This window comes from Tursiops truncatus, chromosome 1, assembly GCF_011762595.2.
Source record: "Tursiops truncatus isolate mTurTru1 chromosome 1, mTurTru1.mat.Y, whole genome shotgun sequence".
Lineage (NCBI taxonomy): Eukaryota > Metazoa > Chordata > Mammalia > Artiodactyla > Delphinidae > Tursiops > Tursiops truncatus.
In genome coordinates this window covers 179781900-179794989 of record NC_047034.1, presented here as the reverse complement: position 1 = coordinate 179794989, position 13090 = coordinate 179781900, and the positions used below count along the sequence as shown (strand labels likewise).

General features: G+C 58.1%; 1 protein-coding gene across 28 annotated transcripts in view; it reads right to left on the bottom strand.

Annotated features, from left to right (window-relative positions):
• Positions 1-13090, bottom strand: part of NPHP4 (nephrocystin 4) — a 148661-nt gene that overhangs the window by 17043 nt on the left and 118528 nt on the right. For 16 of the 28 annotated variants that reach the window (XM_073796961.1, XM_033844334.2, XM_073796947.1 and 13 more), the window contains 6 exons: positions 12432-12557; positions 9629-9840; positions 5581-5807; positions 5269-5455; positions 4356-4439; positions 421-631 (listed from right to left, as the gene is read on the bottom strand). In XM_073796961.1, coding sequence (XP_073653062.1) covers positions 421-631; positions 4356-4439; positions 5269-5455; positions 5581-5807; positions 9629-9840; positions 12432-12557 — 1047 coding nt within the window. The remainder of the gene's footprint in view (positions 1-420; positions 632-4355; positions 4440-5268; positions 5456-5580; positions 5808-9628; positions 9841-12431; positions 12558-13090) is intronic. The other 12 variants (XR_004523242.2, XM_033844432.2, XR_004523243.2 and 9 more) reach the window with 10 other exon arrangements.

Genomic DNA, 13090 nt, shown 5'->3' with positions numbered 1-13090 from the left:
GGACACTGCTGCCTGCGTGGACACTGGCCCTTCCGTTCCGAGCCGCCTCCCCGGGGACTCACCCCAAGAGACCAACCAAAAGGAAGCGGGGTGCCATGGAGCCAGTGCCAGGTGTAAACGGCTCGGATGTGTTCTAAAGGCACCGGCTGGCAATGAATCAGCAGGTGCAGGGGAGCCCGGAGAGCTCTCCAGGCCCAGGACCGAGGGCAGAGCAGAGCCTGACGCCAGAGGCCAGGCAACCTTCCCAGGGCTGTGGATTTCAGAATGCAATCAGCCTGCCAAGGGCGCCTGTCATCTCAGAGGAAGTGAGAAGGTCACCATGTCAAACAATCAAACGACTGAGGCAAGTGGCAGAATTTACAGCTGTGCCCCGTGTTGTTAAAGAGCATCGCAGGATGATGTAAGGACACCACTTGTCACCTTTTCCACCTGTTGAACCTGCCAAATGCCAGCCGTGGGGACGGCGGGACCTGCCTGGAAGCGTGTGCCAGGGCAGCAGGCGGATGGCCTTCTTCAGGAAGGTGAGCTCTGGGTGGTAGAAGCGGAAGACCTGGTCCACCACGTGCGGCTGCAGCTCCACGGTCAGGCAGAGCACAGCGAGGGGCTTGCCGTTGCCTGCGCAGAACAGCACCTGCCAGGAGAGCAGGCGGCGCAGCATCGGGACCCGCACGAGGGCTGTGGGCAGCTGCGTGCACGGCGCCTCCCCGGACGGACAGGGACAGGGGTCCCCATGGGGTCCGCTCAGGCCCACGAAGTGGGAAGGACAGGCGTGGTCAGATGCACGGGGTCTGCAGCCGCAGGTGCCCACCTGCGAGGACTGGCCCAACACAGGGTCCACATGCTCAGACCACGCACGGCTGCCACTCCTGCCACTTCCCGGAGGGGAGGGACGTGCCAAGAAGACCAGAGAGAAAGGTCTGCGGCCCCAACTCCCCCACCGACGCACCCGCTGCCTGCAGGCTGGGAAGTCGTTCTGCAAGCATCTGGATACTAACCTCACCAGGTCCTCATGGGTGGGAGCAGAGCATGTCCCCCAGACGGTAAAAGGGGGCTGTGCTTAAACCCAAAGGACCAGAAATACAAACTTCCTTTAAAAAAAAAGTTACTTACTAAAAAGATTTATTTGTCCAATACAGGTCCTAATTGGGAACACGATGCAGCCGGTGTCTTTATTCCAGAACTCTGCCAGCCCAGTGAGCTCTCAGGGCCCAGGACAGAGGGCGGCACACAGCCAACCCCCTTCCCACGTCGGTTGGCGCCAAGCTCGGGCGCCCAGACAAACCTTCCACGTGGGAAAGGACACTCTTCCACTTTGGTGAGTTTTATTATGAAATCTTTTAGATGTGTAACAGGACAAATTATAACTGGGCAGCCACCCACGAGGCCACGTGGGCTTGGAACAGGCACACGGTGCACACTGCTGAGCCTTTGCGCCCTCACCATCCTGCCCGTCCACCCCAGGGAGCCCCTCCTGAACTCGTGATCACCGTCCCCCCCGTTTTTCTTCACCATTCTCCCCTCTTTGGGTCTTTAAGCGACCCACAGTGTCGGTTCTGCCTTCTTGGACCATCACCTGAAAGCCACTGCCCCGCGCGTCTCTTCCCACATCTGCTGGGAGGCGAGCCCCGCCACTGCACCCTCATCCCCCGCAGCTGTGCCCTGACACTCCTGCCGGAATTTCACCGCTACGCTGGGACTTCAGCTCCACAATGACCGACCATTTATTTAGCTGTCGTGCACACAGACACACACAGACACACACACAGACATACACTCCTCAGCTCTCTCTGCTCGAAGGACCGGAAGCAAGGGCACCCCAGTCGTAATGAGCCCTCTCAGTACCCAGACTTGAGTTTCTAAACACTGTTCTCCACTAAAAGACGCCTTAGATAAACGGCTGATTCCAGAAATGCGGCAGGAAAATGCAAGACGACTCTGGAACATCTTGGGCGCCAGGCACGAAGGAAGTGCTCCAAGAATGACAGGGACATGTCAAAAGGACAGAGGGGCCAGCTTGAAGCCAAAGCCGCCGGTGAACCAGGGACAAGATGAGCAGCAAAACAAAGACAGACAGGAACAAATTACAAGCCACTGAATGAAACAGGAATCCATGGTCCATAATGCCGACAAACAAATTTCAGGAATGAACGGATGAAGGCAAAGGGCTGCCTCACTTAGAACATGGAAGGAATGACGAAATCTGCAAGTCACCAATGGGCAACCATCGTGCAAGAATCATCAGTGAAGAAATTTTAAAAAGAATGTCCCTGTGTATAACTGGGTCACTTTGCTGTACAGCAGAGACTGGCACGACATTGTAAATCAACTACACTTCGGTTTAAAAAAGAAAGAAGCATCGTGGATATTAAAACTAGCAGCAGAAGCTGAATGAGAAGCAGGACATTTACAGAGCCTGAGTATCTCCTGAAAAAATACTTCCCCATTACTAATTATCAACTATAAAATATTTCTTAATTAATTTTACCTTGAAGGAGCCTGGCAGACACCATCTTAACCAAGTAAGAGAGTTAAATTAACATCACTGGTAATAGAGCAAATCAACGTTGTGTCTCTCCCAATAAGAGGTTCTGAGAAGAACACAGCAAAACGTCTGTGCTTTTCCTGCCCTGAATGCACGGCCTGAACCCACCGACGAGCAAACACCAGACAAACCCAGACTGAGCGGCAGGTGGCAGAAATGACCTGTGCACTTCAAAAGTACCGAGGCCGTGAGAGGCAAGGAAAACTAGGGCAGGACCACCGGATGCACCGCGGGACCCTGGGCGGGTGAGGGATCCAGTGTTGGGATATTTGGTAAAGTGCAAGCGGGGTCTGTGATGAGATTGTATCAGTGCCAATTTCCTGATTTCCCCGGTTCTACTGTGGTTATGGAGCAGAGTGTCCTTATTTTCAGGACACAGGAGCTCTAAATTTCATGGAACAATGGGGAAGTTTGTCCATAACTTATTCTCAAATTGTTCAGAAAAAAATAAGGATAAATATAGACACAGAATGATAAGGCAAATATAAAATGTCAACAACTGGGAAATCTGGGTAAATAATTCATGAGAACTCTTTGCACTATTCTTTTAACTTTTGTCTAAGTTTGAGAACATTTCAAAATAAAGAGCTGTTTAAAAAAAAAAGACACAGGCGCTGACTTGAAAGGTATGGCCGTGGCCAGAGAGAGGACAGTTTTACAGCCCAGTGCCTGTCACACAGCAAATATAAAACCACGAGTTCATAATAAGACCCCCAAAAAACTGACCATCTTTGGATGTTCCCAGGGCACGACTCATTATTTTTACAATTGATAAATAAAGGGAAAGAACCCAACATTTATCCTGACCTTCCGGTATTAAGTATCAATATATTCAGGGTAACCAAACGGCTGATGGGGAAAGCTCTTGTTTATAGAAGAGTCACAGCTAGTAAGTACAAGAACAGTGAGAGGATTTCACCGCTTTCCACCTGGTGGGATAACGGATGTGGGCAGTGGACCCTTAGCGGACACGTCAGCCACCATGAACAGCCACCCACCGTGGCCTCTGCACGTGAAGCCATGGTCGGCCCACGGAGGCCGGCCCACGCCCAGCGTCTCCACAGACAGAGCATCGAGGACAGCAGGCCCCAACTCCCACAGACCGACCGTGATGGGCCGTCCTGAGGATCTGTTACTAATTTGGGGGCAGTGATGTCACGTAGCCAGGTTTTTGTTCTTTTTTTTTAAGTCCTTATCTGTTAGAGATACACGCTGAATAAGATATCTGGGATTTGTTTTAAAACTCCAAACTCATGTAAGGAAAAACGTATTAGCCTCTCAGATTTCATTTATGGCCCTAAATAAAGAGCCGACACAGCCTTTAGACAAAGGCAACGCTGCGGCTCCACATTTAAATAAAACCCAGCAAATCTCCCCCGAGGACGGGGCTGTGGACACAGGGCTGCCAGGTCCTCAGTCTGCAACCGCACCGAAATCTGTCCCGGGGTGAGGGTGGGGACAGATTTCGCCCAGACAGATTTTACGCCCGGGCGGGCGTAAAAGTGTTTCTGTTTTTACTTTCAACCTCCTATAAAAGGCATCTGTCTACCAAACAAACAACAACAAGAAAACTTCAGAAATTCCTACAAAACGACAGTGTCCCAACCTCCCGTAAGGACATCCCATGGGCAGGCAGGGGGTTGAAAAGTGTGCCCTGCCAACGAGCCGCCCTGAGGTGGCAATGGGACTGAGTCCTGTTTACCATTAGTAACAAACAGCAGAACCCATGATGCACTTCACCTGGTGCTCTCACAAGAGCCCTGGCTGGCACTGCAAGACCTGGGAACATTGGATGGGCGGTCTACCCCCCTACCTTGGCGTGTTTCGTGGGCATCGTGCTGGACTTACGAGATGACCCAGCGTCCGTGTCCTTCTCGAGTCTCAGCTCAGCAGAGGCCTGTGAGAAACCAGGGAGCCCCCAGGTCATGAGATGGGGCTGGGTGACAGGCAAGTCTTCCTACCAGTGGGGCCTCCGCCTGTAGGAACGGCCGCCGCCCTGGGCCCAGGGTTCCGGGGTCTCGTTTACGCTCAGAGTGAACCCCAGGCGGCTGCTGTTATTAACCGGCTCACAGCCCCAAAGAGGAAGCGGAGGCCGTGTGAGCTGTGGCGGGGGGGTGGGGGGGGGCGGTCAGGTCCCGTAACCCAGCTCCACCCGAAGCCAGAGGTCTGACACCTTCACCACGGTCCTGATGACCTCTTGCCCCAAAAGTGCATCCAAAGAGCCTGCACTGAAACCTGTGAGCCTCTCACGCCCGTCTCAGTGATGACCTCTGCCCTACAGAGCTGACCTCACAAGGTCAGGAAGAAACGCGCACGCCGCGTCCACCCTAGCAAAGCACGTGCTTGCTCGCACCCTGACGTGAAACCCCAGAGTCTCTGCGGTTCACGTCGGGGAGCAAACGCTACGTGAGAAGTGGGCAAACAGTAGTAACTGGGGAGTTCAGAAAACACTAGCTCTTCTGAGGTTTAAGAAAGGCTCTTCTACCAGTTTAGCAAAGAGACTGAAGAGGAGGTGGTCCAGCCTCTCCTGAGCCCAGGTGAACCACGAGGCCACTGGGCACAGCGTAGGTGCCAGGACGTGTGGAGAGGCAGGTGGGGCGGGGGACGGCCGAAGGCTAACCCTCCCACCGCACGGGAGGAGGCCCCCATCTCCCAGGTTACTTGGCAAAGGGGCTTCCCCGGTGCCCAGCCAGCCCCCTCGGCACGGGAAGAATGGCCTTCCCCACCTGCGCCGAGGCCCGCGGACCCGCAGAGAAGGTCTGGAACTTGAAGGGGATGTGGACCATCTCCCGGGGGCGTAGGAAGAGCTGGGGGGCCAGGCTGCCCCGCGGGTGGAACATCTCCTCCTCCAGGGGCGTGTGCAGGCCGAACAGCTCTTTGAAGTACCGCCACTCCTGACCGTCCAGGATGAGGCTGGAGGGAGGGGAGACGGCGCTGGGCACAATGTCCTTCCCAGTCGGTCCCAGGACCCGTGAGGGCGAGACCAGCTCGGCTTTCGGGCGGGGCTGGGGGCCCGAGGGGGCGCCCCGCCCTCCCACCTGAGCTCAGCGCTGTCGATCGAGATGGTCACGGTGTGCTGCGTGTTGTCGGGGTTCCTGAGAGCGAATTCGAAGAACTCGGCGGCGCCCAGCGTGGCACGGATGGTGTGCTGCGTGGTGATGGCCATGCTCAGCGCGCTGGCAATGCTCTCGGCCTTGGTGCGCTCCCGGTAGGCGGCGATGAGCTGCAGGTCCCGAGCGTGCTGGGCACGGATGCTCTGCTGGGCCTGCGGACACAGGGGCCGAAGTGAGGCCACGGTCCCGGGGCGCCCTGCTGCTTGGGGGCTGTTCCCTGGCCCCTTCCCCACCTGCCCCAAACACCACATCTCCTTGGAATCACCACCCCTCCACCACCGACACGGGGTCAGCTGGGAATGGCCACCTACAGCTCTGGGGGACAGGGAATGGGGCCACCCATCTGCAGCACCCCGGCTTCCCTCTGCCCACAGGTGATGCACCCGTGGAAGGAGGGCTCTGCCCACATGCCCCCGAGACTCCAACCACCCACCTGGGCACACTGGGAATTAAGAGCAGAAGCTACCAATAAAAGAGGAAAGAATGGTCCCCAAACTAAGGCGGGTGACCAGCTCACTGGCCAGGCCTCCAGTGTGACAGCGGGAGTCCCGTCTGCAAGCAGAGTCCCCAGGAGGGGCTGTGGCCGGGCCTGACTGACCGCAAGCTGGGCCAGGGTCCAGACCCAGGCACGCTACCTTGGTGGGCTCAGCGTGGGTCCTTCATCCACCTCCTTCTTCCAATGCCTTATGTTTCAATGGGCTTGGCCACCCCACATGTGTTCTAGAGGCTGGGGACAGGCTTATCTTTCTCGGGTGCCTTGCAGTAAAAAGCGAGGCCCGTCGGAGGCTGCTTTGCAAGCCCGAGACCTAGAAGGCGTATGCCCACGTGCTAGGGAGGCAGCTGGGCGCTGAGGGCCTCCAAAACCAACGAGGCCCAGGCATCTGAAGGCCTTCGGACTCTAACTCAGAAGGTGAGGACCAAACCTGACCTCTCACTTAAATTGTTTTGGAGACTGACTTTCCAGTATCCAAAACTTTGGCCTTTCCCCAGCAGGGGAATTGAAGCTGGGCCTTTAGTTTCTCCCTGGGGATTTAAAACCGGGAGGGTGGTCATGTTGACATCTGAGGCCTCCCTACGTGGGCATTTTATGATCAGAGCTTCTCGGCGGGATGGAGTCTCTACCAGGCTGGGCTGGGCAGCACGGCCAGATGTAATTTAGGGTGAGAGACAGAGCTCGGCTTTTCAACCTCGACTTGAGACAGCGGGTTGTTCTGACCTGCCAAGGACACAACCTATATTGCCCTGGGACGAGGGCTCTAGGGGACAGGCCACATGGAGGTGAGCACAGGACTGGCCCGTCAGACTGACCACCTGGGCGGGCACCGTAACGGCCACTCCCTGGTTTTCCGCAGGCCTGGTGGGTAAAAGCCACAGGCCGAGCCAGTGTGGCCCCAGGGCATCAGGTGCCCACACGGCCCCTGGCCAGGTGGAAAGGCTGGAAAGAAGAATCCACCTGTGGGGTCACCTGGCATGACCCAGACTGCGTGAGGCTGCCGTTAACCGCAGGCTCAGCCTCGCACAGACGCGAGCCAACCCTCCAGCAACAGCTTCCCCGATGACTAGAGCCACCAGTGAAACAGAGTTGATGTTTTGGTCTCTTTTTGCCATAGACCCGTCTTCTTTCTTAATTCAAAACCCATGCAGGCAGAGGCGATGACACGTATTGGACCGCTCAGACCCCAAGAGGCAGCAGTTCGCACTGTGGTCCCGTGACAGGTCCAGGGATGGGCAGGGAGACCCGTGGGCCAAGTGCTGGCATTTCTGGAAAGTAAAGTCCTCTCTTCCATGGCACTTGGCACGTTTTGACAACACGGAACGTGGGACTAGTGCCACCAATTTGCTAGCGTGAGGGGCAATCCCGGAGCTGCTGGGGTGTCCCTGTAGAGGGTACGCAGAGGAGAGAGGACGCAGGGACTGAGCGCTGTCGCTAGGGCAGCCGCCGTCCCGAGCACTGCACACAGGTTGAGCCGGGTGACCCTCACAGGGAGGCTGTGACTGTCCCAGGGCACCGCAGGGACTCCAAGGCAGGCGTCAGCCCCACACTCTGTGCTGTGACTGTCCCAGGGCACCGCAGGGACTCCAAAGCAGGCCTGTCAGCCCCACACTCTGTGCTCCTGGCCCCAGGCTCACCACCGCCCCCAGGAAACCCTGAGACCCTCAGCCTCCCTCAAATCTGACCATCAGGGAGAGAGAGCTGCACCCCAGCTGCCCTCAGCCTCCCCGCCGCACAAGAGGTCACACACGGTTCCACACCCTCATCAGGCGTGTGCAGGGCCAGCCAGGGCATGGCTCCTGTCGACTCTCTTCCCAAGGACCCACTGATTTCGTAGAACTCCCATCCCTTCTTCAAAGAAGGCTAAAAAGCTCTGGAAGGGAGAGAGACTACCGCATATCTGATACATCAAGTTACCTTCACCTCAAAATTCTCCAGCGCTACGAACCCAGGAAATCATTACAATTTAGTGGAAATTTTTCTTGTATTTGGAAATCCAATCACTTCCAAGCTCACGGCTGTATTCAAAGTGAGGGTTCTGAGCTGTTAATTTCTCTATTAGAACATATCAGGGCTTCCCTGGTGGCGCAGTGGTTAAGAATCTGCCCACCAATGAAGGGGACGTGGGTTCGACCCCTGGTCCGGGAAGATCCCACATGCCGCAGAGCAACTAAGCCCGTGCGCCACACTACTGAGCCTGCTGCGCTCTAGAGCCCGCGAGCCACAATTACTGAGCCTGTGTGCCACAACTACTGAAGCCCGCACGCCTAGAGCCCATGCTCCGCAACAAGAGAAGCCACCGCAATGAGAAGCCCGCGCACCGCAACGAAGAGTAGCCCCTGCTTTCAACTAGAGAAAGCCCGCACGCAGCAACGAAGACCCAACGCAGACAAAAATAAATTAATTAAAAAGAACATATCAAATAAGAGGAAACTAGCCAAATTAATCATAATAACAACGATGCACCGGCAGCTGTCGGACCGAGGACTTGCCGTGTGCGGGGCCCAACCACCCGGACGCGGGAACCGCTTGTGTCCCCCCCGGGTGACAGCTGGCGGAGCCTCAGAGGCTGCACAGGAGGGAGCAGCCTGGGTGCACCGTGGCCGGAGAGGAGGCCTGCCCCAAGCCCAGCCTATGGCCGGCCTCCCCTCAAGGCGTCCTCACAGCCACAGCGCTGCTCCTCGGCCAGCAAGACTCTGCCGCCCTCTGCCAGGGACCCGCTCGCCCAGCCGGCTGTCTGGCCTCAGCGGCCATGGCTCACAGGCCCAGCCGCTCCGCGGCATGTGGGATCTTCCCGGACCGGGGCACGAACCCACGTCCCCTGCATCGGCAGGTGGACTCTCAACCACTGCACCACCAGGGAAGCCCCCTGAATGGTCTTTTGCTTGTTGGTTTATTTCTGTCTCCCTCCCTCCACGGCCCCCCTGAGGGTGGGTCCTTGCCTACCTCTGTGAGCCCCAGGGGAGGGCCGGCCACTGCCTGTGTCTGCCAGGCCATGGGCACAGGCCTGGCCCCTGAGAAGGACGGCGTCTGTTCAGACACCCACCTGCCTCAATGGAAAGGATCCGAAGGCCCCTGTGGCTTCCCTATCCCGTAAACAGCCATTTCTTAGGGTCTTACTTAGATTTTTAGTCTAAGGTGGGAATTCTGGCCAGATCGATCACTCTGACATCCCGTGATGTAGAAGTTGTCATGGCTCTGCTCCCCAAACCTCGGCGCCCTCAGGATCCCCGTCGGAGCTTTCTTAAAAGCCCAGGCTCCAAGGACACTCCCCCCAACCAATGGAGGGGAGCCCAGAAGTCAGCTTTTATCCAAAGCGCGCCGGTAATTCTGGCCTGAAAACTTCCCTTGGTGGCTGAGAGGTCGGGTCTCATGCTCTGTAACCAGGACGCGGCAGGAAGATGAGAGCCCGCAGGCAAGGGGAGGGGCGGGGACGGGGCTGCTCCCGCAGTGTTCCCGAGGACGGGGGCCGAGCCTCACCAGCGCGCCGGGTCCGCAGCGGCCAGGCTCCGCTCCGCGCTCCCGCAGGCGCACAGCCCTCATGCGCTCCAGCTTGCGCCTGCGCACGGCGTCCCCCTCACGGCCGGCGCCCTGGGGCCGCCGCGTCCCCTGCCACGGGGGCGTGAAGAGCAGGGCGGCCAGCTCACTGTCCACGTCGGCCAGCTTCTGCGCTTGGACCACATTTTTCACTGCTGGAAGGTTCAAAGGCAGGGCCAGAGGTTAAAGGTTTCTGTTCTCTAAGCAGCCACGGCTCCACGCCCTCCAGAGCCAAGCCTCAAGCTTTTCATAAACCCTCAGAGGCTGGTAAAGGTGGAAATGACGCACCCTGCCCTCCACGGCATCCCCCCCTTACCAGCCTCTCACATAGAAGGGATTCTGTCTCGGTGCTTAGATACAAATGTATTAGTGCCCACTAGGGGGTCTGCTAGGGAAAAGGCCAGCGTTGCAGAAGCTCAGGCTCTCAGGATTCCCCAGACGCCCTCGCCCAGGACCGCGCCCCTGCTCCCCTCCAGCCCCCCCAGCGAGCACCCCCGATGCCCAGCACACCGTCCAGGCTCTCAGGCACGCTGTCCTGTCAGGTCCTCAAACCCCCGCTGGGTGCGGGTCATCAGGAGGCCCGAGCTCAGATCAGGAATCGGGGGCTCCCGTGAGCTGTGCCCTGAGGCCTCGGGCCAGCCGGCGTGGGTGGAGCCCAGAGCTTCTCCTCTCTGCACCCGGCTGCCTCTGGCTGGCTGGGCCCCTAGAGCACCATCTCCTTCGGGGGCTCTACTCGAAGCCTAGACCCACAGGAAAGCTGTGTAGCCGACAGACAGAAGCCACGATAGGCCAGGCCCCGGCAGGCAGGAGAGCTATTTTCTCCCTCCCACCACTGGCTGTGCCACTAGCGTGCACACGTGGCACCTGCCACGTCACAAGCTGGCACGTGAGATTCCCGGACAATCAGTAAACCCAGCACAGGCGGCAGGTGAGAGGGAGCGCCCCAACTTAGCACCTTGTCCTTCCTTCGGGCACCCCCAGAGCCACGGGAAGTGACCGCAAGCCTGAACTCCGCCGGCTGGACCCCACTCCCCGTCCTCGAGTATCTCTGCCTCCTGCTGATGCGCTCCACGTGGTGGTGAAGCAGCTTCCCCTCACTCGCCACTTCTCCTGCCATCACACGTAAACAAATGCTACTTCCAGGTTCTTCGGGTGCCATGAGATGGTGCAGACGTCTCAAGTGGCCACCCCAAAATAGCACTTTTCGTGTGTCTGGGGTCCAGCTCCATGGGAACGGAAGCGCCAACCTGGATCGGGCTCAAGCAGCCCGAGGCCCCCGGTCCCGAGGGGAGGGGCCAGGGTGGGAGGTGATCAACTGGCTTGTGTGTTCAGACTGCATCACCCCGACCGTGGGGGTGATGGGACCGTGTGGGACCACACTGCTGAAGCCAGGAAGCATCTTGCAAAACTCGGCACAACTTCCTGCTTCCGGAACCTTGCCTGGGGGGTGGAGACATGGCTTCTGGTGGAGTGCCCGGCCCTCTGGTTTTGACCAAAATAGGGATTGGAAGACTGATGACTCCAGAGGCTCTGGATCCCTCAGCAAACCCTCACTGTCACAACTCCCCGCGCTGCCCAGAGAAGCCCCCGACCTGCCGGGCCCCAGGCCGTGGGTTTCACAAATCCTCTCGTACCTGTCCCTGGGTGGGGGGTGGGGGTGGAGATGGGAGGCACTCCCTGCTCCGTGCTCTCCATCCATCCTCTTGGTGGCCAAAGGGACCAGCTGGGGATGGGGAGGCACTGGCCCCAAAGCAGGAAATCCAGATTCTAATCCAAGTTCACGACCCTTAACCACACAACCGGCCATGTCACCTGACCTCTGTGTCTCAGTTTTTTCAACATTAAAATGAGGAAGCTGGTCCGGAACAGACTCTCAGCCTGCCGGGCTCACGCAGCGTGGACCCCTTTGAGCATCTGAATGTACCCGGGCCGCTCTCCCAGGGAAGACGTATGAGGACCCATAAAGTTTGGGCTGGAGTTTCAGGGGACTCGTGGGATTCTGGAGACCTTCCAAAATGGCACCAAAGGCCTCCCAGTCCTGCCCCCCGCAGCTCTGGAATTCCCACCCAGGGCACAGGTTCAAGCCCAACAAAGTCAAGGGCCGTCAACACAAGACGCTCATGGCAGTTTCCAATGCACATGAGGTGACCTGCAGCCTCTGGGGGCTGCTCCTCAAAGGGCGCCTCCCACTTTCATTCCAATGGCAAGTATTTTACATTCAGGTCTGGGGGGTCATTTGAAAGGGGACGGAAAAACTTCCGTGTTATGCGATATTTTCACAAGCCCAGGTGTTTATCTCCCAAGCTTCTCTTCTCCCCAACATGGGGAGTTTCAAATTAGTTTTTAAAAAACAGCCTATGTTCATCCCGACCTTTTCCTCCCGTCCCCTTCAACTGGGGAGAAGCAGCTACCCAAAAACAAATGCCACTCCTAGGACTGTAATCTCCACCAAGTAACACCGGCGGCTCCCCCAGGGCCCAGCCTAGAGAGCGCTAGGCTGACGAACGTGGTGACTCGATGTGGCCTGCAGGTCACTGAGCCGGAGGCGGAGCCACGGCCCGGGCCCCCAGATCCAGAGGGCAGGGCCCCACGACACAGGCGCACGCGTGTGCTCCTGCACACGCACACACATACACGCACGCACGCACACGCAGCCCCCCGCCTCTCGCTCTGCCCCACCGCCCACCCACCTCCCCAAGCACAACCCCCAGCCTCCACCCGTAGGCCCCTCGGTCTCTCCACTCACGTCTGGGAGCCCCGGGCGTGAGAAGGCCACCTCCCGAGAAGCCGGTGGCTCCGTCATTCGAGATGACCCGTGACCTGGAAGGTGGCAGTGAGCTGGGACTCCCCACTCTCCGTTCACACAAGTGACCTGAACGAAAAACACCCCCCGCCCCGCACGAGACATAAATACCAGCACAGAGTCGATGACACTCGCCCGGATCCCCGCCCACACCCCACTTTCCACTCTCAGGTTGGAGTTCGTTTTGCAGCAGAAAAACGTGACTACACGCGGGTGGGCAGAGGCACGTTTCCTTCGAGCTCCCTGCTCTCCAGGTCCACACTCTCCTCTGTCTGAGCAGCAGTCTGCTTTCCCACCACGAGTCAGGGCTCGAGATGCTTAGGGCAGGTCTCCGGGGGGGCCCGGCCCCAGGCTCTGGGATGGTCGCAGGCTCTCCTGTCAGGCCCTCGAGTGTCATGCTGTTCCAAGGCCTTTGTGCCCTTCTGCAAACGTCTGTGCCCAAACACGCCCGGGGGAGACACCCTGAGAGCCCCGGTACCTGACCGTGAGCCGGGGGTCAGGGCAGCCTGCCCTCCCCAGGAAGGCCCCACGGGAGACCTGCAGATACAGTGGCAGCGGAGCTCCCAGGGGAGCCGTGGTCACACACACAGCCAGGATCACGG